This window comes from Pseudophryne corroboree, chromosome 2, assembly GCF_028390025.1.
Source record: "Pseudophryne corroboree isolate aPseCor3 chromosome 2, aPseCor3.hap2, whole genome shotgun sequence".
NCBI lineage: Eukaryota > Metazoa > Chordata > Amphibia > Anura > Myobatrachidae > Pseudophryne > Pseudophryne corroboree.
The window spans coordinates 650,909,684-650,934,525 of NC_086445.1; the positions used below are offsets into that span (position 1 = coordinate 650,909,684).

At 48.8% G+C, this 24,842-nt stretch overlaps 1 protein-coding gene across 3 annotated transcripts in view; it reads left to right on the top strand.

Moving 5' to 3' along the window:
• GGNBP2 (gametogenetin binding protein 2) overlaps window positions 1-24,436 on the top strand; it is a 374,808-nt gene extending 350,372 nt beyond the window's left edge. For all 3 annotated transcript variants that reach the window (XM_063955008.1, XM_063955007.1, XM_063955006.1), the window contains one exon: window positions 23,813-24,436. In XM_063955008.1, coding sequence (XP_063811078.1) covers window positions 23,813-24,016 — 204 coding nt within the window. In that variant the 3' untranslated portion in view covers window positions 24,017-24,436. The remainder of the gene's footprint in view (window positions 1-23,812) is intronic.
• Window positions 24,437-24,842: the final 406 nt, after the last annotated feature.

The following is a 24,842-nucleotide window of genomic DNA, read 5'->3' on the forward strand; positions in this document are numbered from 1 at the left end:
CTTCTGTTCTCTTAGATCAGCAGCAAAGGTTCGTGTTACAACTTGTTCCATATTAACCATTTGCCTGGCATAGCTGCATCAATGTGACCATACCAGGCTGTTCTTTTTCTGACATTGTCACGTCTTGTGCGACCTGTCAAACGCGCATTGGGTGGCTGCCGTAAAATCATTTTCCCAAAGCCACCAATCTCTGCACTTTTATGTCCTGTATTGTGTGCAGCAGCAGTACTGGAAAAATACTGTTCTCTTGTGTATACCTGGCGGCTGCAGAGAGGAGCAGCCACCGGGGACATATATACATAGCAGAGCCTCAGCCTCCAGTGGGGCCCGATTCAGACCTGATTACTGTTGTGCAAAGTCGCACAGTGGACGATTATCGATTGACTGAGCATGCACCGGAATGCACAAGCTTGTCGCCAAACAACGACAGGGTGGTGCGAAAATTTAGATCGCAAGGCGTTCACAAGGTGATTGACAGGAAGGGAATGTTTGTGGGTGGTAACTGGCGGTTTTCAGGGAGTGTCAATAAAAACGCAGGTATTACCAAGCATTTTCAGTGAGGGTGTGTACCGAATTTTATTGCACTGTAATAGTAAGGCTGGAAAAATCTTTCTTTTGGTGAGTTGTGAACGGATTTGCAGCTGTCCACTGTCAGGCTGACTTTTTGCACGGCGTACACATGCATTCGCACACTTGCACGGGGCAGGTTTTCACTCTCCCTGGGCTGCGACTATCTGATCGCAGCCCTCTGCAAATTTGCAGAACAGCGATCAGGTCTGAATCGGGCCCATAGACAAGTAACCTTTTCTATATATCACTATAGAGATATATAGCTATAAACTACCCATCTAGACTGAAACTTTCTCTTTGTACGTACTTGTCAATAAGAATTTGAAGAGAAAGGAATTAGTGAATAAATGTATAGTTTTATGGAAATATAACTGGTAGCTACAAAACATTTGTTACTGGTAGCTACAAAAGGGGATAAATGTTTTCCGTTTACCTTTTTATTTCTCTAACGTCCTAAGTGGATGCTGGGGACTCCGTAAGGACCATGGGGAATAGCGGCTCCGCAGGAGACTGGGCACATCTAAAGAAAGCTTTAGTACTAACTGGTGTGCACTGGCTCCTCCCCCTATGACCCTCCTCCAAGCCTCAGTTAGATTTCTGTGCCCGACGAGAAGGGTGCACACTAGGGGCTCTCCTGAGCTTCTTAGTGAAAGTTTTAGTTTAGGTTTGTTATTTTCAGTGAGACCTGCTGGCAACAGGCTCACTGCATCGAGGGACTAAGGGGAGAAGAAGCGAACTCACCTGAGTGCAGAGTGGATTGGGCTTCTTGGCTACTGGACATTAGCTCCAGAGGGACGATCACAGGTTCAGCCTGGATGGGTCCCGGAGCCGCGCCGCCGGCCCCCTTACAGAGCCAGAAGAGCGAAGAGGTCCGGAAAAATCGGCGTCAGAAGACGTTCCTGTCTTCAATAAGGTAGCGCACAGCACTGCAGCTGTGCGCCATTGCTCTCAGCACACTTCATACTCCGGTCACTGAGGGTGCAGGGCGCTGGGGGGGGCGCCCTGAGACGCAATAAAACATGATAAAAATACCTTACATGGCAAAAAATACATCACATATAGCTCCTGGGCTATATGGATGCATTTAACCCCTGCCAGAATATACAGAAAAACGGGAGATAAGGCCGCCGAAAAGGGGGCGGAGCCTATCTCCTCAGCACACTGGCGCCATTTTCCCTCACAGCTCAGTTGGAGGGAAGCTCCCTGGCTCTTCCCTGCAGTCACTACACTACAGAAAGGGTTAAAATAAGAGAGGGGGGCACTAATTAGGCGCAGTATTAAAACATACAGCAGCTATAAGGGGAAAAACACTTATATAAGGTTATCCCTATATATATATATATATATAGCGCTCTGGTGTGTGCTGGCATACTCTCCCTCTGTCTCCCCAAAGGGCTAGTGGGGTCCTGTCCTCTATCAGAGCATTCCCTGTGTGTGCGCTGTGTGTCGGTACGTTTGTGTCGACATGTATGAGGAGAAAAATGATGTGGAGACGGAGCAGTGTGTCTGTAACAGTGATGTCACCACCTAGGGGGTCGACACCTGAGTGGATGTACTGTTGAAAATTACGTGACAGTGTCAGCTCTGTATAAAAAAAAACAGTGGTTGACATGAGACAGCCGGCTACTCAGCTTGTGCCTGTCCAGACGTCTCATAGGCCGTCAGGGGCTCTAAAGCGCCCGTTACCTCAGATGGCAGATACAGACGCCGACACGGATACTGACTCCTGTGTCGACGGTGAAGAGACAACCGTGATTTCCAGTAGGGCCACACGTTACATGATTGAGACAATGGAAAATGTTTTATATATTTCTGATAATACGAGTACCACCAAAAAGGGGTATTATGTTCGGTGAGGGAAAAACTACCTGTAGTTTTCCTGAATCTGAGAAATAAAATGAGGTGTGTGATGATGCGTGGGTTTCCCCCCGATAACAATTGATGATTTCTTAAAAAGTATTGGCTGTATACCCTTTCCCGCCAGAGGTTAGGGTGCGTTGGGAAACACCCCCTAGGGGGGATAAGGCGCTCACACGCTTGTAAGAACAAGGGCTCTACCCTCTCATGAGATGGCCGCCCTTAAGGATCCTGCTGATAGAAAGCAGGAGGGTATCCAAAAATGTATTCACACACATACTGGTGTTATACTGCGACCAGCAATCGCCTCAGCCTGGAGGTGCAATGCTGGGTTGGCATGGTCGGATTCCCTGACTGGAAATATTGATATCCTAGATAAGGATAGTATATTATTGCCTATAGAGCATTTAAAAGATGCATTTCTATATATGCATGATGCACAGCGGAATATTTGCCGACTGGCATCAAGTATAAGTGCGTTGTCCAATTCTACCAGTAAAATGGTCAGGTGATGCGGATTCCAAACGGCATTTGGAAGTATTGCCTTTGAAAGGGGACATTTGGGGTTGGTCTTTTAGACCTGGTGGCCACGGCAACAACTGGGAAATCCACGTTTGTACCCCAGGTCGCCTCTCAAAATAAGACGCCGTATTATCAGGCGCAGTCATTTGTTGGCAAGCGGACAAAAGGTTCCTCTTTTCTGCTCGTGACAGAGGGAGAGGAAAAAGGCTGAAGAGATTACCCAGTTCCCAGGAACAGAAACCCTTTCCCGCCTCTGCAAAGCCCTCAGTATGACGCTAGGGCCTTACAAGCTCAGGCACGGTGGGGGCCCGTTCTCAATTAATTTCAGTGCGCAGTGGGCTCACTCGCAAGTAGACCCCTGGATCCTTCAGGTAATATCTCAAGGGTACATATTGAAATTCGAGACGTCTCCCCCTCGCCGTTTCCAAAAGTCGGCTTTACCGACGTCTCCCTCTGACAGGGAGGCAGTTTTGGAAGCCATTCACAAGCTGTATTCCCAGCAGGTGATAATCAAGGTACCCCTCCTGCAACAGGGAACGGGGTATTATTCCACACTATTGTGGTACCGAAGCCAGACGGCTCGGTGAGACCGATTCTAAATCTAAAATCTTTGAACACTTACATACAGAGGTTCAAATTCAAGATTGAGTCACTCAGAGCAGTGATTGCGAACCTGGAAGAAGGGGACTACATGATGTCTTGGGACATCAAGGATGCTTACCTTCATGTCAAAATTTACCCTTCTCACCAAGGGTACCTCAGGTTATGGTACAGAACTGTCACTATCAGTTCAGACGCTGCCGTAGGGATGGTCCACGGCACCCCGGGTCTTTACCAAGGTAATGGCCGAAATGATATCCCTTCGAAGGAAGGGAATTTTAGTTATCCCTTACTTGGACGATTCCCTGATAAGGGTAAGATCCAGGGAACAGTTGGAAGTCGGTGTAGCACTATCTCAGGTAGTGTTGCGGCAGCACGATTGGATTCTCAATATTCCAAAATCGCAGCTGGTTCCGACGACTTGTCTTCTGTTTCCTAGAGATGTTCCTGGACACAGTCCAGAAAAAAAAAAAAAAAAAAAAGGTGTTTCTCCCGGAAGAGAAAGCCAGGGAGTTATCCGAGCTAGTCAGGAACCTCCTAAAACCGAACCAAGTCTCAGTGCATCAATGCACAAGGGTTCTGGGTAAAAATGGTGGCTTCCTACGAAGCAATCCCATTCGTTAGATTCCACGCAAGAACTTTCCAGTGGAACCTACTGGACAAATGGTCCGGGTCGCATTTTCAGATGCATCAGCGGATAACCCTGTCACCAAGGACAAGGGTATCCATCCTGTGGTGGTTGCAGAGTGCTCATCTTCTAGAGGGCCGCAGTTTCGGCATTCAGGACTGGGTCCTGGTGACCACGGATGCCAGCCTGCGAGGCTGGGGAGCAGTCACACAGGGAAGGAATATCCAGGGCTTAGGGTCAAGCCTGGATACATCACTTCACATAAATATCCTGAAGCTAAGGGCCATTTACAATGCTCTAAGCTTAGCAAGACCTCTGCTTCAAGGTCAGCCGGTGTTGATCCAGTCGGACAACATCATGGCAGTCACCCACGTAAACAGACAGGGTGGCACAAGAAGCAGGAGGGCAATGGCAGAAGCTGCAGGGATTCTTCGCTGGGCGGAAAATCATGTGATAGCACTGTCAACAGTATTCATTCCGGGAGTGGACAACTGGGAAGCAGACTTCCTCAGCACGACCTCCACCCGGGAGAGTGGGGACTTCACCCAGAAGTCGTCCACATGATTAAAAAACTCGACAGGTATTGCGCCAGGTCAAGAGACCCCAAGGCAATAGTTGTAGACGCTCTGGTAACACCGTGGGTGTACCAGTCAGTGTATGTGTTCCCTCCTCTGCCTCTCATACCCAAGGTACTGAGATTGATAAGATGGAGAGGAGAAAGCACTATATTCGTGGCTCCGGATTGGCCAAGAAGGACTTGGTAACCGGAACTTCAAGAGATGCTCACGGAGGATCCGTGGCCTCTACCTCTAAGAAGGGACCTGCTCCAGCAAGGACCCTGTCTGTTCCAAGACTTACCGCGGCTGCGTTTGACGGCATGCCGGTTGAACACCGGATCCTGAAGAAAAAAAGGCATTCCGGATGAAGTCATCCATATCCTGATCTAAAGCCAGGAAGGATGTAACCGCAAAAACATTATCACCGCAATTGGCGAAAATATGTTGCGTAGTGCGAGGCCAGTAAGGCCCGACGGAGGAAATTCAACTGGGTCGATTCCTACATTTCCTGAAAACAGGAGTGTCTATGGGCCTGAAATTGGGGTCCATTAAGGTTCAGATTTCGGCCCTGTCAATTTTCTTCCAAAAAAGAACTAGCTTCTGTCCCTGAAGTTTAGACGTTTGTAAAAGGGGTACTGCATATACAGCCTCCTTTTGTGCCTCCAGTGGCAATTTGGGATCTCAATGTAGTTTGGGTTCCAAAAGTCACATTGGTTTGAACCACTTAAATCTGTGGAGTTAAAATATCTCACATGGAAAGTGGTCATGCTGTTGGCCCTGGCCTGGGCCAGGCGCGTGTCAAAATTGGCGGCCTTATCCTGTAAAAGCCCTTATCTGATTTTCAATTCGGACAGGGCGGAATTGAGGACTCGTCCTCAGTTTCTCCCTAAGGTGGTTCCAGCGTTTTCACCTGAACCAACCTATTGTGGTGCCTGCGGCTACTAGGGACTTGGAGGAATCCAAGTTGCTGGATGTTGTCAGGGTCCTGAAAATATGTTTCCAGGACGGCTGGAGTCAGGAAATCTGACTCGCTGTTTATCCTGTATGCACCCAACAAGCTGGGTGCTCCTGCTTCTAAGCAGACTATTGCTCGTTGGATTTGTAGTACAATTCAGCTTGCACATTCTGTGGCAGGCCTGCCACAGCTAAAATCTGTAAAAGCCCGTTCCACAAGGAAAGTGGGCTCATCTTGGGCGGCTGCCCGAGGGGTCTCGGCTTTACAACTTTGCCGAGCAGCTACTTGGTCAGGGGCAAACACGTTTGCTAAATTCTACAAATTTGATACCCTGGCTGAGGAGGACCTGGAGTTCTCTCATTCGGTGCTGCAGAGTCATCCGCACTCTCCCGCCCGTTTGGGAGCTTTGGTATAATCCCCATGGTCCTTACGGAGTCCCCAGCATCCACTTAGGATGTTAGAGAAAATAAGAATTTACTTACCGATAATTCTATTTCTCATAGTCCGTAGTGGATGCTGGGCGCCCATCCCAAGTGCGGATTGTCTGCAATACTTGTACATAGTTATTGTTACAAAATCGGGTTATTGTTGGGAGCCATCTTTTCAGAGGCTTCTCTGTTATCATACTGTTAACTGGGTTCAGATCACAAGTTATACGGTGTGATTGGTGTGGCTGGTATGAGTCTTACCCGGGATTCAAAATCCTTCCTTATTGTGTACGCTCGTCCGGGCACAGTATCCTAACTGAGGCTTGGAGGAGGGTCATAGGGGGAGGAGCCAGTGCACACCAGTTAGTCCTAAAGCTTTCTTTAGATGTGCCCAGTCTCCTGCGGAGCCGCTATTCCCCATGGTCCTTACGGAGTCCCCAGCATCCACTACGGACTATGAGAAATAGAATTATCGGTAAGTAAATTCTTATTTTTTTTATGTGATTTTTTGTATTTATTTTTCCTACATTGAAATCTGCACTGCTAAATAATTTGCAGTTCTAGCTTCTGATGCGCTATTGTTGGCCAAGCTGTGTCCAGGTTAGCAATGATAATGCTTGGTTTCTGGACTATTCCCCAAAATGCCTCAAAGGTTGGATGGAAAATGTGGCTAACTCTAGCTGTTTTGCTATAAACAAAGCGGACTCTAGGGAGGGAGACTAATTTTAGTGAGGATACAGTTATATTCTCTGACGTCCTAGTGGATGCTGGCTACTCCGTAAGGACCATGGGGTATAGACGGGCTCCGCAGGAGACTGGGCACTCTTAAAAGAAAGATTAGGTACTATATCTGGTGTGCACTGGCTCCTCCCTCTATGCCCCTCCTCCAGACCTCAGTTAGTATCTGTGCCCAGCCAGAGCTGGATGCACCCTAGGGGCTCTCCTGAGCTTCCTAGAAAAGAAAGTATTTGTTAGGTTTTTTATTTTCAGTGAGATCTGCTGGCAACAGACTCACTGCTACGTGGGACTGAGGGGAGAGAAGCGAACCTACCTGCTTGCAGCTAGCTTGGGCTTCTAAGGCTACTGGACACCATTAGCTCCAGAGGGATCGAACACAAGCCCAGTCCTCGGTCGTCCGGTCCCGGAGCCGCGCCGCCGTCCCCCTTGCAGAGCCAGAAGAACGAAGAGAAGTTGAAAATCGGCGGCTGCCATTAAGGTAGCGCACAGCACTGCAGCTGTGCGCCATAGCTCCCTTAGCACACCACACACTCCGGTCACTGATGGGTGCAGGGCGCTGGGGGGGGGGCGCCCTGGGCAGCAATTAGATTACCTTACTTGGCGAAAAGCACATAATACAGTCTGATAAACTGTATATGTGCATTAACCCCCGCCATTAAAGTACATAAAAGGACAGAAGCCCGCCGCTGAGGGGGCCGGGGCCTTCTTCCTCAGCACACCGGCGCCATTTCTCTTCACAGCTAAGCTGGAAGGAAGCTCCCCAGGCTCTCCCCTGCAGTATCCTGGTACACAAAGGGTAAAAAAGAGAGGGGGGGGGGGGCGGCACATAAATTTAGGCGCAAAACTGTGTATATAAGCTGCTATAGGGGAAAAATCAGTCAGTATAGTGTACATCCCTGTATTATATAGCGCTGTGGTGTGTGCTGGCATACTCTCTCTCTGTCTCTCCAAAGGGCCTGGTGGGGGAACGGTCTTCAAATAGAGCATCCCCTGTGTGTGTGGTGTGTCGGTACGCGTGTGTCGACATGTCTGAGGTAAAAGGCTCCTCTAAGGAGGTGATAGAGCGGATAAGTGTGTGGGAGGGTGTCTCCGTCAACAACGCCGACACCTGTTTGGATATGTGTAAGTGCTGAGGTAAAATTATTGCACAAAAGGTTAGGGAACAGAAAGGAAATCTATCCTGGTCTGTCCCTATGTCACAGAGTCCTTCAGAGTCTCTCTATGCTCACTATCCAAAATAACAAAGTATCGACACAGAGTTTAACTCCACTGTCGACTACGATAATGCAAGGTTACAGCCAAGAGGGCTAAAAGATATTCAATATATGATTATTGGAATAAAATAAGATTTTACTCACCGGTAAATCTATTTCTCGTAGTCCGTAGTGGATGCTGGGACTCCGTAAGGACCATGGGGAATAGCGGCTCCACAGGAGACTGGGCACAACTAAAGAAAGCTTTAGGACTACCTGGTGTGCACTGGCTCCTCCCACTATGACCCTCCTCCAGACCTCAGTTAGGATACTGTGCCCGGAAGAGCTGACACAATAAGGAAGGATTTTGAATCCCGGGTAAGATTCATACCAGCCACACCAATCACACCGTATAACTCGTGATACTATACCCAGTTAACAGTATGAAATATAACTGAGCCTCTCAACAGATGGCTCAACAATAACCCTTTAGTTAAACAATAACTATATACAAGTATTGCAGACAATCCGCACTTGGGATGGGCGCCCAGCATCCACTACGGACTACGAAAAATAGATTTACCGGTGAGTAAAATCTTATTTTCTCTGACGTCCTAAGTGGATGCTGGGACTCCGTAAGGACCATGGGGATTATACCAAAGCTCCCAAACGGGCAGGAGAGTGCGGATGACTCTGCAGCACCGATTGAGCAAACTCTAGGTCCTCCTCAGCCAGGGTATCAAACTTGTAGAATTTTGCAAATGTGTTTGACCCCGACCAAGTAGCTGCTCGGCAAAGTTGTAAAGCAGAGACCCCTCGGCCAGCCGCCCAAGAAGAGCCCACCTTCCTCGTGGAATGGGCTTTCACTGATCTAGGATGCGGCAGTCCAGCCGCAGAATGCGCAAGCTGAATCGTACTACAGATCCAGCGAGCAATAGTCTGCTTTGAAGCAGGAGCACCCAGCTTGTTGGGTGCATACAGGATAAATAGCGAGTCAGTTTCCCTGACACTAGCTGTCCTGGAAACATAAATTTTCAGGGCCCGGACTACGTCCAACAACTTGGAATCCTCCAAGTCATTAGTAGCCGCAGGCACTACAATAGGTTGGTTCAAATGAAAAGCTGATACCACCTTATGGAGAAACTGGGGACGAGTCCTCAATTCTCCCCTATCCATATGGAAAATCAGATAAGGGCTTTTACATGACAAAGCCGCCAATTCTGACACACGCCTGGCCGAAGCCAAGGCCAACAGCATGACCACTTTCCACGTGAGATATTTCAAATCCACGGTTTTAAGTGGCTCAAACCAATGCGACTTTAGGAAATCCAACACCACGTTGAGATCCCAAGGTGCCACTGGAGGCACAAAAGGGGGCTGAATATGCAGCACTCAACAAATGTCTGAACTTCAGGCAGTGAAGCCAGTTCTTTCTGGAAGAAAATCGACAGAGCCAAAATCTGGACATTAAGGGAACCCAATTTTAGGCCCATAGTCACCCCTGACTGTAGGAAGTGCAGAAAACGGGCCAGCTGAAATTCCTCCGTTGGGGCCTTCCTGGCCTCACACCACGCAACATATTTTCGCCATATGCGGTGATAATGGTTTGCGGTCACTTCTTTCCTAGCTTTAATCAGCGTAGGGATGACTTCCTCCGGAATGCCCTTTTCCTTCAGGATCCGGCGTTCAACCGCCATGCCGTCAAACGCAGCCGCGGTAAGTCTTGGAACAGACAGGGCCCCTGCTGCAGCAGGTCCTGTCTGAGCGCCAGAGGCCATGGGTCCTCTGAAATCAGTTCTTGAAGTTCCGGGTACCAAGCTCTTCTTGGCCAATCCGGAACAATGAGTATAGTTCTTACTCCTCTTTTTCTTATTATCCTCAGTACCTTGGGTATGAGAGGAAGAGGAGGGAACACATAAACCGACTGGTACACCCACGGTGTCACTAGAGCGTCCACAGCTATTGCCTGAGGGTCTCTCGACCTGGCGCAATATCTTTCTAGCTTTTTGTTTAGGCGGGACGCCATCATGTCCACCTGTGGCCGTTCCCTACAATCAGCTGGAAGACTTCTGGATGAAGTCCCCACTCTCCCGGGTGGAGGTCGTGCCTGCTGAGGAAGTCTGCTTCCCAGTTGTCCACTCCCGGAATGAACACTGCTGACAGTGCTAACACGTGATTTTCCGCCCATCGGAGAATCCTTGTGGCTTCTGCCATCGCCATCCTGCTTCTTGTGTCGCCCTGTCGGTTTACATGGGCGACTGCCGTGATGTTGTCTGACTGAATCAGTACCGGCAGGTTTTGAAGCAGGGGTCTTGCCTGACTTAGGGCATTGTAAATGGCCCTCAGTTCCAGAATATTTATGTGTAGGGAAGTCTCCTGACTTGACCATAGTCCCTGGAAGTTTCTTCCCTGTGTGACTGCCCCCCAGCCTCGAAGGCTGGCATCCGTGGTCACCAGGACCCAGTCCTGTATGCCGAATCTGCGGCCCTCTTGAAGATGAGCACTCTGCAGCCACCACAGCAGAGACACCCTGGTCCTTGGAGACAGGGTTATAAGCCAATGCATCTGAAGATGCGATCCGGACCACTTGTCCAACAGGTCCCACTGAAAGGTCCTTGCATGGAACCTGCCGAATGGAATTGCTTCGTAGGAAGCTACTATTTTTCCCAGGACTCGCGTGCAGTGATGCACCGACACCTGTTTTGGTTTCAGGAGGCCTCTGACTAGAGATGACAGCTCCTTGGCTTTCTCCTCCGGGAGAAACACTTTTTTCTGTTCTGTGTCCAGAACCATCCCCAGGAACAGTAGACGTGTCGTAGGGACCAGCTGTGACTTTGGAATATTTAGAATCCAACCGTGCTGTTGTAGCACCTCCCGAGATAGTGCTACCCCGACCAACAACTGCTCCCTGGACCTCGCCTTTATCAGGAGATCGTCCAAGTACGGGATAATTAAAACTCCCTTTTTTCGAAGGAGTATCATCATTTCGGCCATTACCTTGGTAAATACCCTCGATGCCGTGGACAGACCAAACGGCAACGTCTGGAATTGGTAATGACAATCCTGTACCACATATCTGAGGTACTCCTGGTGAGGATGGTAAATGGGGACATGCAGGTAAGCATCCTTGATGTCCAGTGATACCATGTAATCCCCCTCGTCCAGGCTTGCAATAACCGCCCTGAGCGATTCCATCTTGAACTTTGAATTTTTTTATATAAGTGTTCAAGGATTTCAAATTTAAAATGGGTCTCACCGAACCGTCCGGTTTCGGTACCACAAACATTGTGGAATAGTAACCCCGTCCTTGTTGAAGGAGGGGCACCTTGACTATCACCTGCTGGGAATACAGCTTGTGAATTGCCTCTAGCACAGCCTCCCTGTCTGAGGGAGTTGTTGGCAAGGCAGATTTGAGGAAACGGCGAGGGGGAGACGTCTTGAATTCCAGCTTGTACCCCTGAGATACCACTTGAAGAATCCAGGGATCTACCCGTGAGCGAGCCCACTGATTGCTGAAGTTCTTGAGACGGGCCCCCACCGTACCTGGCTCCGCCTGTGGAGCCCCAGCGTCATGCGGTGGACTTAGAGGAAACGGGGGAGGACTTTTGTTCCTGGGAACTGGCTGTATGCTGCAGCTTTTTCCCTCTGCCTCTGGGCAGAAAGGACGCGCCTTTAACCCGCTTGCCTTTTTGGGGCCGAAAGGACTGTACCTGATAATACGGTGCTTTCTTTGGCTGTGAGGGAACATGGGGTAGAAAAGCTGACTTCCCAGCTGTCGCTGTGGAAACGAGGTCCGAGAGACCATCCCCAAACAACTCCTCACCTTTATAAGGCAAAACTTCCATATGCCTTTTAGAATCTGCATCCCCTGTCCACTGCCGAGTCCATAACCCTCTCCTGGCAGAAATGGACATTGCACTTATTTTAGATGCCAGCCGGCAAATATCCCTCTGTGCATCTCTCATGTATAAGACTACGTCTTTAATATGCTCTATGGTTAGCAATACAGTGTCCCTGTCAAGGGTATCAATATTTTCTGACAGGGAATCTGACCACGCAGCTGCAGCACTGCACATCCATGCTGAAGCAATAGCCGGTCTTAAAATAATACCTGAGTGTGTATATACAGACTTTAGGATAGCCTCTTGCTTCCTATCAGCAGGCTCCTTTAGGGCGGCCGTATCCGGAGACGGTAGTGCCACCTTCTTTGACAGGCGTGTGAGCGCTTTATCCACCCTAGGGGATGTTTCCCAACGTGACCTATCCTCTGGCGGGAAAGGGTACGCCATTAGTAACTTTTTAGAAATTACCAGTTTCTTATCTGGGGAAGCCCACGCTTCTTCACACACCTCATTTAATTCATCAGATGGGGGGAAAAACCACTGGTAGTTTTTTCTCCCCAAACATAATACCCTTTTTTGTGGTACCTGGGGTAACATCAGAAATGTGCAACACATTTTTCATTGCCTCAATCATGTAACGTGTGGCCCTATTGGAAGTTACATTAGTCTCATCGTCGTCTACACTGGATTCAGTATCCGTGTCGACATCTGTCTGCCATCTGAGGTAGCGGGCGTTTTAGAGCCCCTGATGGCTTTTGAGACAGTTGGGCAGGCACGAGCTGAGAAGCCAGCTGTCCCACATCTGCTAAGTCGTCAAACCTTTTATGTAAGGAGTTGACACTTTCACGTAATTCCTTCCACAAGTCCATCCACTCAGTTGTCGGCCCCGCAGGGGGTGACATCACATTTATCGGCATCTGCTCCGCCTCCACATAAGCCTCCTCATCAAACATGTCGACACAGCCGTACCGACACACCGCACACACACAGGGAATGCTCTGACTGAGGACAGGACCCCACAAAGCCCTTTGGGGAGACAGAGAGAGAGTATGCCAGCACACACCAGAGCGCTATATAACACAGGGATTAACACTATAACTGAGTGATTTTCCCTTATAGCTGCTTATATGTATACTACTGCGCCTAAATTTAGTGCGCCCCCCCCCCCCTCTTTTTTACCCTTTGTAGTCTTGAAACTGCAGGGGAGAGCCTGGGAGAGATCCTTCCAGCGGAGCTGTGAGGGAAAAATGGCGCCAGTGTGCTGAGGGAGATAGCTCTGCCCCTTTTTCGGCGGACTTCTCCCGCTTTTTTATGGATATCTGGCAGGGGTATTTTTCACATATATAGCCTCTAAGACTATATTATGTGAGTTTTATGCCAGCAAGGTGTTTAATATTGCTGCTCAGGGCGCCCCCCCCCCCAGCGCCCTGCACACATCAGTGACCGGAGTGTGAGGTGTGCATGAGGAGCAATGGCGCACAGCTGCAGTGCTGTGCGCTACCTTGTTGAAGACCGAAGTCTTCTGCCGCCGATTTCCAGTACCATCTTCTTGCTTCTGGCTCTGTAAGGGGGACGGCGGTGTGGCTCCGGGACCGGACGACCGAGGCTGGTCCTGTGTTCGATCCCTCTGGAGCTAATGGTGTCCAGTAGCCTAAGAAGCCCAAGCTAGCTGCAAGCAGGTAGGTTCGCTTCTTCTCCCCTTAGTCCCTCGTAGCAGTGAGTCTGTTGCCAGCAGATCTCACTGAAAATAAAAAACCTAAAAGTATACTTTCTTTTCTAGGAGCTCAGGAGAGCCCCTAGTGTGCATCCAGCTCAGCCGGGCACAAGATTCTAACTGAGGTCTGGAGGAGGGTCATAGTGGAAGGAGCCAGTGCACACCAGGTAGTCCTAAAGCTTTCTTTAGTTGTGCCCAGTCTCCTGCGGAGCCGCTATTCCCCATGGTCCTTACGGAGTCCCAGCATCCACTTAGGACGTCAGAGAAAAGATGATTTGCATATCACTGATGACTCATCTGTCCCTGACACGAGAGTACACATGTTAAGGGGAAGAATGCTGAGGTAAATTTCCCTCCTCTCATGAGGAAAAAGAGCGGTAATCTCCAGACAAGAGACGACAGCTTCCCACAAGACAATTCTCAGGCTGTATCCTTTCCCCACTAGGGCCAGGATGTGTTGAGAATCTATCCCCTTGGGTGTCCTGTTTGCACTAGCTATTCTCAGGGATCCTGCAGATAGTGTGCACATTCTAGTATACTACCCAGACCGGCGATTGTGTCGGCATGGGTTTATAGCGCTGTGGCAGCGTGGACAGGTACCTTATCAGCAGAGATTGAGACCCTAGTATGCATATAAATATTTTAAGATGCTGTCTTAAGTGATAGATATATAATTATAAAGCATGCCCAAAGGGACATGAGTATACTGGGTCCTAGAGACAAAAGCTATGTCGATTTCTGCTTGACGTGTCCTGTAGAATATACATTGGACAGATGATGCCGACTTAAGAGGCATATAGAAGGCTGAGGATTGTGTGGAGAAAGGTTCTCGGGCCTGGTCTCCACAGCTATAGCTGGTAATTCTGATATTTTGCCTTATATTCCTGCATAGCCTAAGAAAGCACGACATTATTAAATGCAGCTTTTCGAATAAAGAAACAAGAAAGTCTGAGGTGCGTCCTTTCTTGTCAGAGCCGGGGGCAGAGGAAAGAAGCTGTACAACACAGCTAGTCCCCAGGAACAGAAGTCCTCCTCGGCCTCTACAAAAATCCACCGCATGTCGCTGGGGCTCCACAGGTGGAGCTAGGCCCGGTGGGGACACGCCTTTGTAAGTTCAGCCACAAGTGGGTTCACTCCCTGTTAGATCCCTGGGCAATAGAAATTGTATCGCAGGGATACAGGCTGGACTGTGAGAAGATGCCCCCTCACTGAGGACCCGGCGGGCTTCCCCCCAAGAGAGGGAGCCAGTGTTAACTGCAATTCGTAAATTGTATCTTCAACAGGTGGTGGTCAAGGGTCCCCTCCTTCAACAAGAGGGTGTTATTATTCGACCATGTTATAATCCCGAAACCAGACAGTTCGGTTAGACCCATATTGAATTAAAATCCCTGAACATATACCTGAAAAGGTTCAGGTTCAAGATGGAATCGCTAAGAGCGGTCATTGCAAGCCTGAAATGAATCGGGACATAAGGGATGCATACCTTCGTGTCCCCATTTATCCACCTCATCAGGCGTACCTCAGAATTGCGGTACGGGATTGTCATTACCAATTTCACCAAGGTAATGGCGGTTATGATGGTGCTCCTGCGGAAGCAAGGTGTCACTATTATCACATACTTGGATAATCTACTCATAAAAGCGAGATCAAGAGAGCAGTTGCTGGACAGCGTATCACCTTCTCTGGAAGTGAAACGGCAACACGACTGGATTCTATATATTCCGAAGTCGCAGTTGGTTCCTACAGCTCATCTGCCTCGCCTAGGCATGATCCTAGACACAGACCAGAAGAGGGTTTATCTCCCGATAGAGGGAGCTCATGACACTGGTCAGGAATCTATTGAAAACCAAAACAGGTGTCAGTGCATCACTGCACTCGAGTCCTGGGAAGGATGATGGCGGCATACGAGGCCATCCCCTTCGGCTGGTTACATGCAAGGACAATGGAACGTACTGGACAAGTGGTCCGGATCACATCTTCAGATGCATCGGTTAATCACCCTATCCCCCAGGGCCAGGGTGTCTCTCTTGTGGTGGCTGCGGAGTGCTCACCTTCTCGAGGGCCGCAGATTCGGCATTCAGGACTGGGTCCTGGTGACCACGGATGCAAGCCTCCGAGGGTGGGGGGCAGTTACACAGGGAAGAAAATTCCAAGGTTTGTGGTCAAGCCAACAGACTTGCCTTCACATCAATATCCTGGAACTAAGGGCCATATACAACGCCCTAAGTCAAGCGGAGTTCCTGCTTCGCGACCAACCGGTTCTGATCCAGTCAGACCGCAGTGGCTCATGTAAACCGCCAGGGCGGCACAAGGAGCAGGGTGGCGAGGGTAGAAGCCACCAGAGTTCTTCGCTGGGCGGAGAATCAAGTAAGCGCACTGTCAGCAGTGTTCATTCCAGGAGTGGACACGACCTCCACCCGGGAAAGTGGTGACTTCATCAGGAAGTCTTCACGCAGTTTTGCAAATTGATGGAAACTGCCTCAGGTGGACTACATGGCGTCCCACCTCAATAAAAAGATAAAAAAGGTTTTACGCTGGGTCAAGGGACTCTCAGGCGATAGCTGTGGTCGCACTAGTAACACCGTGGGTGTTCCAGTCGGTCTATATATTCCCTCCTCTTCCTCTCAGACCCAAGGGCTGAGAATTGTAATAAACGGAGGAGTGTGAACAATATTCTTTGCTCCGGATTGGCCAAGAAGGACTCTGTACACGGAACTGCAAGAAATGCTCTCAGAGGACCAGTGGCCTCTGCCTCTCAGTCAGGACATGTTGCAACAGGGACCCTGTCTGATCCAAGACTTATCGCGGCTGCGTTGGACGGCATGGCGGTTGAAGGCCGGATCCTAGCGGAAAAGGGCATTCCGGATGCAGTTATTCCTACGCTGATAAAGGCTAGGAAAGACGTGACAGCAAGACACTGTATATGGCGAAAATAGGTTGCTTGGTGTGTGGCCGGGAAGGCCCTACAGAGGAATTCCAGGGGGATCGATTCCTGCACTTCCTACAGTCAGGAGTGACTATGGGCCTAAAATTAGGATCCATAAAGGCCAAGATTAAGGCCCTATCCCTTTTTCTCTCAAAAAGAACAGGCTTCACTGCCTGAAGTTCGGACGTTGTTACAGGGGTGCTGCATATTCAGCCCCTTTTGTGCCTCCAGTGGCACCTTGGGATCTTAACGTGTGTTGGATTCCTAAAATCCCACTGGTTTGAGCCACTTAAGACCGTGGAGCTAAAATATCTCACGTGGAAAGTGGTCATGCTTTTGGCCTTAGCTTGGACTAGACGTGTGTCAGAATTGGCGGCTTTGTCATGTAAAAGCCCATATCTGATCTTCCATATGGAAAGGGCAGAATGGAGGACTCGTCCCCAATTTCTCCCTAAGGTGGTATCATCGTTTCATTTGAACCCAACCTATTGTGGTGCCTGCGGCTACTAGGGACTTGGAGGATTCCAAGTTGCTGGACGTAGTCCGGGCCCTGAAACTTTGTTTCCAGGACGGCTAGAGTCAGAAAAACTGACTCGCTATTTATCCTGCATGCACCCAACAAGCTGGGTGCTCCTGCTTAAAAGCAGACTATTGCTCGCTGGATCTGTAGCACGATTCAGCTTGCACATTCTGCGGCTGGACTGCCGCATCCTAAATCAGTAAAAGCCCATTCCACGAGGAAGGTGGACTCTTCTTGGGCGGCTGCCCGAGGGGTCTCGGCTTTACAACTTTGCAGAGCTGCTACTTGGTCGGGTTCAAACACTTTTGCAAAATTCTACAAGTTTGATACCCTGGCTGAGGAGGACCTTGAGTTTGCTCATTCGGTGCTGCAGAGTCATCCGCACTCTCCCGCCCGTTTGGGAGCTTTGGTATAATCCCCATGGTCCTTACGGAGTACCCAGCATCCACTAGGACGTCAGAGAAAATAAGAATTTACTCACCGGTAATTCTATTTCTCGTAGTCCGTAGTGGATGCTGGGAGCCCGTCCCAAGTGCGGACTCTCTGCAATACATGTATATAGTTATTGCTTAACTAAAGGGTTATTGTTATGAGCCATCTGTTGAGAGAGGCTCAGTTATTGTTCATACTGTTAACTGGGTATAGTTATCACGAGTTGTACGGTGTGATTGGTGTGGCTGGTATGAGTCTTACCCTGGATTCCAAATCCTTTCCTGGTAATGTCAGCTCTTCCGGGCACAGTTTCCCTAACTGAGGTCTGGAGGAGGGACATAGAGGGAGGAGCCAGTGCACACCAGATATAGTACCTAATCTTTCTTTTAAGAGTGCCCAGTCTCCTGCGGAGCCCGTCTATACCCCATGGTCCTTACGGAGTACCCAGCATCCACTACGGACTACGAGAAATAGAATTACCGGTGAGTAAATTCTTATTTCTCTAACGTCCTAGTGGATGCTGGGGACTCCGTCAGGACCATGGGGATTAGCGGCTCCGCAGGAGACAGGGCACAAAAATAAAGCTTTAGGAGCAGGTGGTGTGCACTGGCTCCTCCCCCTATGACCCTCCTCCAAGCCTCAGTTAGGTTTTTGTGCCCGTCCGAGCAGGGTGCAATCTAGGTGGCTCTCCTAAAGAGCTGCTTAGAAAAAGTTTTTAGGTTTTTTATTTTCAGTGAGTCCTGCTGGCAACAGGCTCACTGCATCGAGGGACTTAAGGGAGAGAAGTCAACTCACCTGCGTGCAGGATGGATTGGCTTCTTAGGCTACTGGACACCATTAGCTCCAGAGGGATCGAACACAGGCCCAGCCATGGAGTCCGGTCCCGGAGCCGCGCCGCCGACCCCCCTTGCAGATGCCGAAGATGGAAGAGGTCCAGAAGCAGGCGGCAGAAGACTTTTCAGTCTTCCTGAGGTAGCGCACAGCACTGCAGCTGTGCGCCATTGTTGTCAGCACACTTCACACAGCGGTCACGGAGGGTGCAGGGCGCTGGGGGGGCGCCCTGGGCAGCAATGTATAATACCTTTTTATGGCTAAAAAATACATCACATATAGCCCTTGAGGCTATATGGATGTATTTAACCCCTGCCAGATCTCACAAACTCCGGAGAAGAGCCCGCCGAAATAGGGGGCGGGGCTTATTCTCCTCAGCACACAGCGCCATTTTCCTGCTCAGCTCCGCTGTGAGGAAGGCTCCCAGGACTCTCCCCTGCACTGCACTACAGAAACAGGGTAAAACAGAGAGGGGGGGCACTTTGTTTGGCGATATTACTATATTTAAGCTGCTATAAGGATACAACACTTATATAGGGTTGTTCCCATATATATTATAGCGCTTGGGTGTGTGCTGGCAAACTCTCCCTCTGTCTCCCCAAAGGGCTAGTGGGGTCCTGTCTTCAATAGAGCATTCCCTGTGTGTCTGCTGTGTGTCGGTACGTGTGTGTCGACATGTATGAGGACGATGTTGGTGTGGAGGCAGAGCAATTGCCGGTAATGGTGATGTCACCCCCCAGGGAGTCGACACCGGAATGGATGGCTTTGTTTATGGAATTACGTGATAATGTCAGCACATTACAAAAATCAGTTGACGACATGAGACGGCCGGAAAACCAGTTAGTACCTGCCCAGGCGTCTCAGACACCGTCAGGGGCTGTAAAACGCCCTTTACCTCAGTCGGTCGACACAGACCCAGACACGGACACTGAATCTAGTGTCGACGGTGAAGAAACAAACGTATTTTCCAGTAGGGCCACACGTTATATGATCACGGCAATGAAGGAGGCTTTGCATATCTCTGATACTACAAGTACCACAAAAAGGGGTATTATGTGGGGGGTGAAAAAACTACCTGTAGTTTTTCCTGAATCAGAGGAATTGAATGATGTATGTGATGAAGCGTGGGTTAACCCAGATAGAAAAGTGCTAATTTCAAAAAAGTTATTGGCATTATACCCTTTCCCGCCAGAGGTTAGGGCGCGCTGGGAAACACCCCCTAAGGTGGATAAGGCGCTCACACGCTTATCAAAACAAGTGGCGTTACCGTCTCCTGATACGGCCGCCCTCAAGGATCCAGCTGATAGGAGGCTGGAAACTACCCTAAAAAGTATATACACACATACTGGTGTTATACTGCGACCAGCCATCGCCTCAGCCTGGATGTGCAGTGCTGGGGTGGTCTGGTCGGATTCCCTGACTGAAAATATTGATACCCTGGATAGGGACAGTATTTTACAGACTTTAGAGCAATTAAAGGATGCTTTTCTTTATATGCGAGATGCTCAGAGGGATATTTGCACTCTGGCATCGAGAGTAAGTGCGATGTCCATATCTGCCAGAAGAAGTTTATGGACACGACAGTGGTCAGGTGATGCGGATTCCAAACGGCATATGGAAGTATTGCCGTATAAAGGGGAGGAATTATTTGGCGTCGGTCTATCGGATTTGGTGGCCACGGCAACTGCCGGGAAATCCACCTTTTTACCTCAGACCCCCTCCCAACAGAAAAAGACACCGTCTTTTCAGCCGCAGTCCTTTCGGTCCTATAAGAAGCGGGCAAAAGGACAGTCATATCTGCCCCGAGGCAGAGGAAAGGGTAAGAGAGGGCAGCAAGCAGCTCCTTCCCAGGAACAGAAGCCCTCCGCGGGTTCTGCAAAGCCCTCAGCATGACGCTGGGGCTTTACAAGCGGACTCAGGAACGGTGGGGGGTCGACTCAAGAATTTCAGCGCGCAGTGGGCTTGCTCACAGGTGGACCCCTGGATCCTGCAGGTAGTATCTCAGGGTTACAGGTTGGAATTCGAGAAGTCTCCCCCTCGCCGGTTCCTAAAGTCTGCTTTGCCAACGTCTCCCTCAGACAGGGCGACGGTATTGGAAGCCATTCACAAGCTGTTTTCTCAGCAGGTGATAGTCAAGGTACCCCTCCTACAACAGGAAAAGGGGTATTACTCCACGCTATTTGTGGTACCGAAGCCGGACGGCTCGGTAAGACCTATTCTAAATCTGAAATCTTTGAACCTGTACATACAAAAATTCAAGTTCAAGATGGAATCACTCAGAGCAGTGATAGCGAATCTGGAAGAAGGGGACTTTATGGTGTCCCTGGACATAAAAGATGCTTACCTGCATGTCCCAATTTGCCCTTCACATCAAGGGTACCTCAGGTTCGTGGTGCAAAACTGTCATTATCAGTTTCAGACGCTGCCGTTTGGATTGTCCACGGCACCTCGGGTCTTTACCAAGGTAATGGCCGAAATGATGATTCTTCTGCGAAGAAGAGGCGTATTAATTATCCCTTACTTGGACGATCTCCTGATAAGGGCAAGATCCAGAGAACAGCTGGAGGACGGAGTAGCACTAACCCAAGTAGTGCTGCAACAACACGGGTGGATTCTGAATTTTCCAAAATCTCAGTTGACCCCGACAACACGTCTGCTGTTCCTGGGAATGATTCTGGACACTGTTCAGAAAAAGGTGTTTTTTCCGGAGGAGAAAGCCAAGGAGTTATCCGAACTTGTCAGGAACCTCCTAAAACCAGGAAAAGTGTCTGTGCATCAATGCACAAGAGTCCTGGGAAAGATGGTGGCTTCTTACGAAGCAATCCCATTCGGCAGATTCCACGCACGAACTTTTCAGTGGGATCTGCTGGACAAATGGTCCGGATCGCATCTGCAGATGCATCAGCGGATAACCTTATCGCCACGGACAAGGGTGTCTCTTCTGTGGTGGTTGCAGAGTGCTCATCTGTTAGAAGGCCGCAGATTCGGCATACAGGACTGGGTCCTGGTGACCACGGATGCCAGTCTGAGAGGCTGGGGAGCGGTCACACAGGGAAGAAACTTCCAGGGAGTATTGTCAAGCCTGGAGATGTCTCTTCACATAAATATACTGGAGCTAAGAGCGATTTACAATGCTCTAAGCCTGGCAAAACCCCTGCTTCAGGGTCAGCCGGTGTTGATCCAGTCGGACAACATCACGGCAGTCGCCCACGTAAACAGACAGGGCGGCACAAGAAGCAGGAGAGCAATGGCAGAAGCTGCAAGGATTCTTCGCTGGGCGGAAGATCATGTGATAGCACTGTCAGCAGTGTTCATTCCGGGAGTGGACAACTGGGAAGCAGACTTCCTCAACAGACACGATCTACACCCGGGAGAGTGGGGACTTCATCCAGAAGTCTTCCACATGATTGTGAACCGTTGGGAAAAACCAAAGGTGGATATGATGGCGTCTCGCCTCAACAAAAAACTGGACAGGTATTGCGCCAGGTCAAGAGACCCTCAGGCAATAGCTGTGGACTCTCTGGTAACACCGTGGGTGTTCCAGTCAGTGTATGTGTTTCCTCCTCTGCCTCTCATACCCAAAGTACTGAGAATTATACGGCAAAGGGGAGTAAGAACGATACTCGTGGCTCCGGATTGGCCAAGAAGAACTTGGTACCCGGAACTTCAGGAGATGCTCACGGAAAATCCGTGGCCTCTACCTCTAAGACGGGACCTGATTCAGCAGGGACCGTGTCTATTCCAAGACTTACCGCGGCTGCGTTTGACGGCGTGGCGGTTGAACGCCGAATTCTAAGGGAAAAAGGCATTCCAGAAGAGGTCATTCCTACACTGGTTAAAGCCAGGAAGGAGGTGACTGCACAACATTATCACCGCATTTGGAGAAAATATGTTGCGTGGTGTGAGGCCAGGAAGGCCCCCACGGAGGAATTTCAATTGGGTCGATTCCTACATTTCCTGCAAACAGGATTGTCTATGGGCCTCAAGTTGGGGTCCATTAAGGTTCAAATTTCGGCCCTGTCGATTTTCTTCCAGAAAGAATTGGCTTCAGTTCCTGAAGTCCAGACTTTTGTAAAAGGAGTACTACATATACAGCCCCCGGTTGTGCCCCCAGTGGCTCCGTGGGACCTTAATGTAGTTTTGGATTTTCTCAAATCCCATTGGTTTGAGCCACTCAAATCGGCGGATTTGAAATATCTTACATGGAAAGTAACCATGCTACTGGCCCTGGCTTCAGCCAGGAGAGTGTCAGAATTGGCGGCTTTATCGTATAAAAGCCCATATCTGATTTTCCATTCGGACAGGGCAGAACTGCGGACGCGTCCTCATTTTCTGCCTAAGGTGGTGTCAGCGTTTCACCTGAACCAGCCTATTGTGGTGCCTGCGGCTACTAGCGATTTGGAGGATTCCAAGTTGCTGGACGTTGTCAGGGCATTGAAAATATATATTTCAAGGACGGCTGGAGTCAGAAAATCTGACTCGCTGTTTATACTGTATGCACCCAACAAGCTGGGTGCTCCTGCTTCTAAGCAGACGATTGCTCGTTGGATTTGTAGCACAATTCAACTTGCACATTCTGTGGCAGGCCTGCCACAGCCTAAATCTGTCAAGGCCCATTCCACAAGGAAGGTGGGCTCATCCTGGGCGGCTGCCCGAGGGGTCTCGGCATTACAACTCTGCCGAGCAGCTACGTGGTCAAGGGAGAACACGTTTGTAAAATTCTACAAATTTGATACCCTGGCTAAAGAGGACCTGGAGTTCTCTCATTCGGTGCTGCAGAGTCATCCGCACTCTCCCGCCCGTTTGGGAGCTTTGGTATAATCCCCATGGTCCTGACGGAGTCCCCAGCATCCACTAGGACGTTAGAGAAAATAAGATTTTACTTACCGATAAATCTATTTCTCGTAGTCCGTAGTGGATGCTGGGCGCCCATCCCAAGTGCGGATTGTCTGCAATACTTGTACATAGTTATTGTTACAAAAAAATCGGGTTGTTCTTGTTGTGAGCCGTCTGTTCAGAGGCTCCTACGTTGTCATACTGTTAACTGGGTTCAGATCACAAGTTGTACGGTGTGATTGGTGTGGCTGGTATGAGTCTTACCCGGGATTCAAAATCCTTCCTTATTGTGTACGCTCGTTCGGGCACAGTATCCTAACTGAGGCTTGGAGGAGGGTCATAGGGGGAGGAGCCAGTGCACACCACCTGATCCTAAAGCTTTATTTTTGTGCCCTGTCTCCTGCGGAGCCGCTAATCCCCATGGTCCTGACGGAGTCCCCAGCATCCACTACGGACTACGAGAAATAGATTTATCGGTAAGTAAAATCTTATTTTTAAAGATTATTAAACCTGCTTTTTTCTCAATAATAGTGATTTCTGCTATTAATTTTAGAAGTTTTTTTCCTCATAAACTGTAGAGCCACTGTATCTGATTTATACGAATATTTTTATAATGTGTTTGTGTGAAAGTAGATAAACAACCTTTAACTGTTTCATTTTCAGGATGAATCAGAATGCACTTCAGAAGAGGAAGATGGTCTCTCTCAAGATGAAATACAGGCCTTTATGGCAAATAACCAGTCATTTTACAGCAACCGGCAACAATTTAGACAGTATCTGAAGGAAAAGTTTAACAAGTACTGTCTTCTACATGATCACAGGAATCCTCTTTGTAGTAGCTGGTTGGTTACAGCTGGAGCAATTTAAACAAAATAAACTACTGCTGTCTTTCTTTGAAACAATCAGAATGACTACTGCACCTTTTCTGTCTGTCAACATTAAACTTTTACCAAATTTTGTCCCTCTGTTTTCTTTTCTTTTTTTTAATAGGGAAGAGGTTAAGCACGTTTTTGTTTACTTTTGGACTGTAATTTCTTTAATGACCCGTCACACTTCTCCCCTCACTCCAGTTTTATTTTTGTTAATTTCAAAATTATAAATGTACACACATGCATACAACCTTTAGTACCATAAGTAATATTGTAATGGTAATTTTGTACAAAATGGCGATGAAAGACTATAGGATTTAGCTAAATTAGACATCCACTTGCTAAATGTTTTGGATTTGATCATGTAAAAGTGCAATGTGCAGAACTGAAAAAAATAAAGAATATTTATTAATATGCATAGCAAGAGTTGGCGTAACATTTCTGTTTCAGTCTATAAATTTGCTCAGGTAAAATTTTCACTGCACCGTTGTAAAGTATTATTCCACTGAAACTAAATGCTTTTTTTTTTTTTTGGTGGGGGAAGAGATAAGGGCTTAAACACAAAATAAGAGCCACATACTTGCAATCTTCTAATCCAGTTACTATGATATCTATAGTGGTCCATGCTGAAGAGCATAGTGTATATTGTTTTTTTCCATATTCTAGCTCTTGTCAAAGGCATTAATTCCACATGCTCCAATGTTGTTCTGGCCACCCCAAAACATCCTCAGGTTACTGGAATCTCTTGTTGCGTGGGAAAAGTGGTGCGCAAGGCATGTCAAGTTAGGGATTGTCAGAATGCCTCACATATTCACCAATTAGTC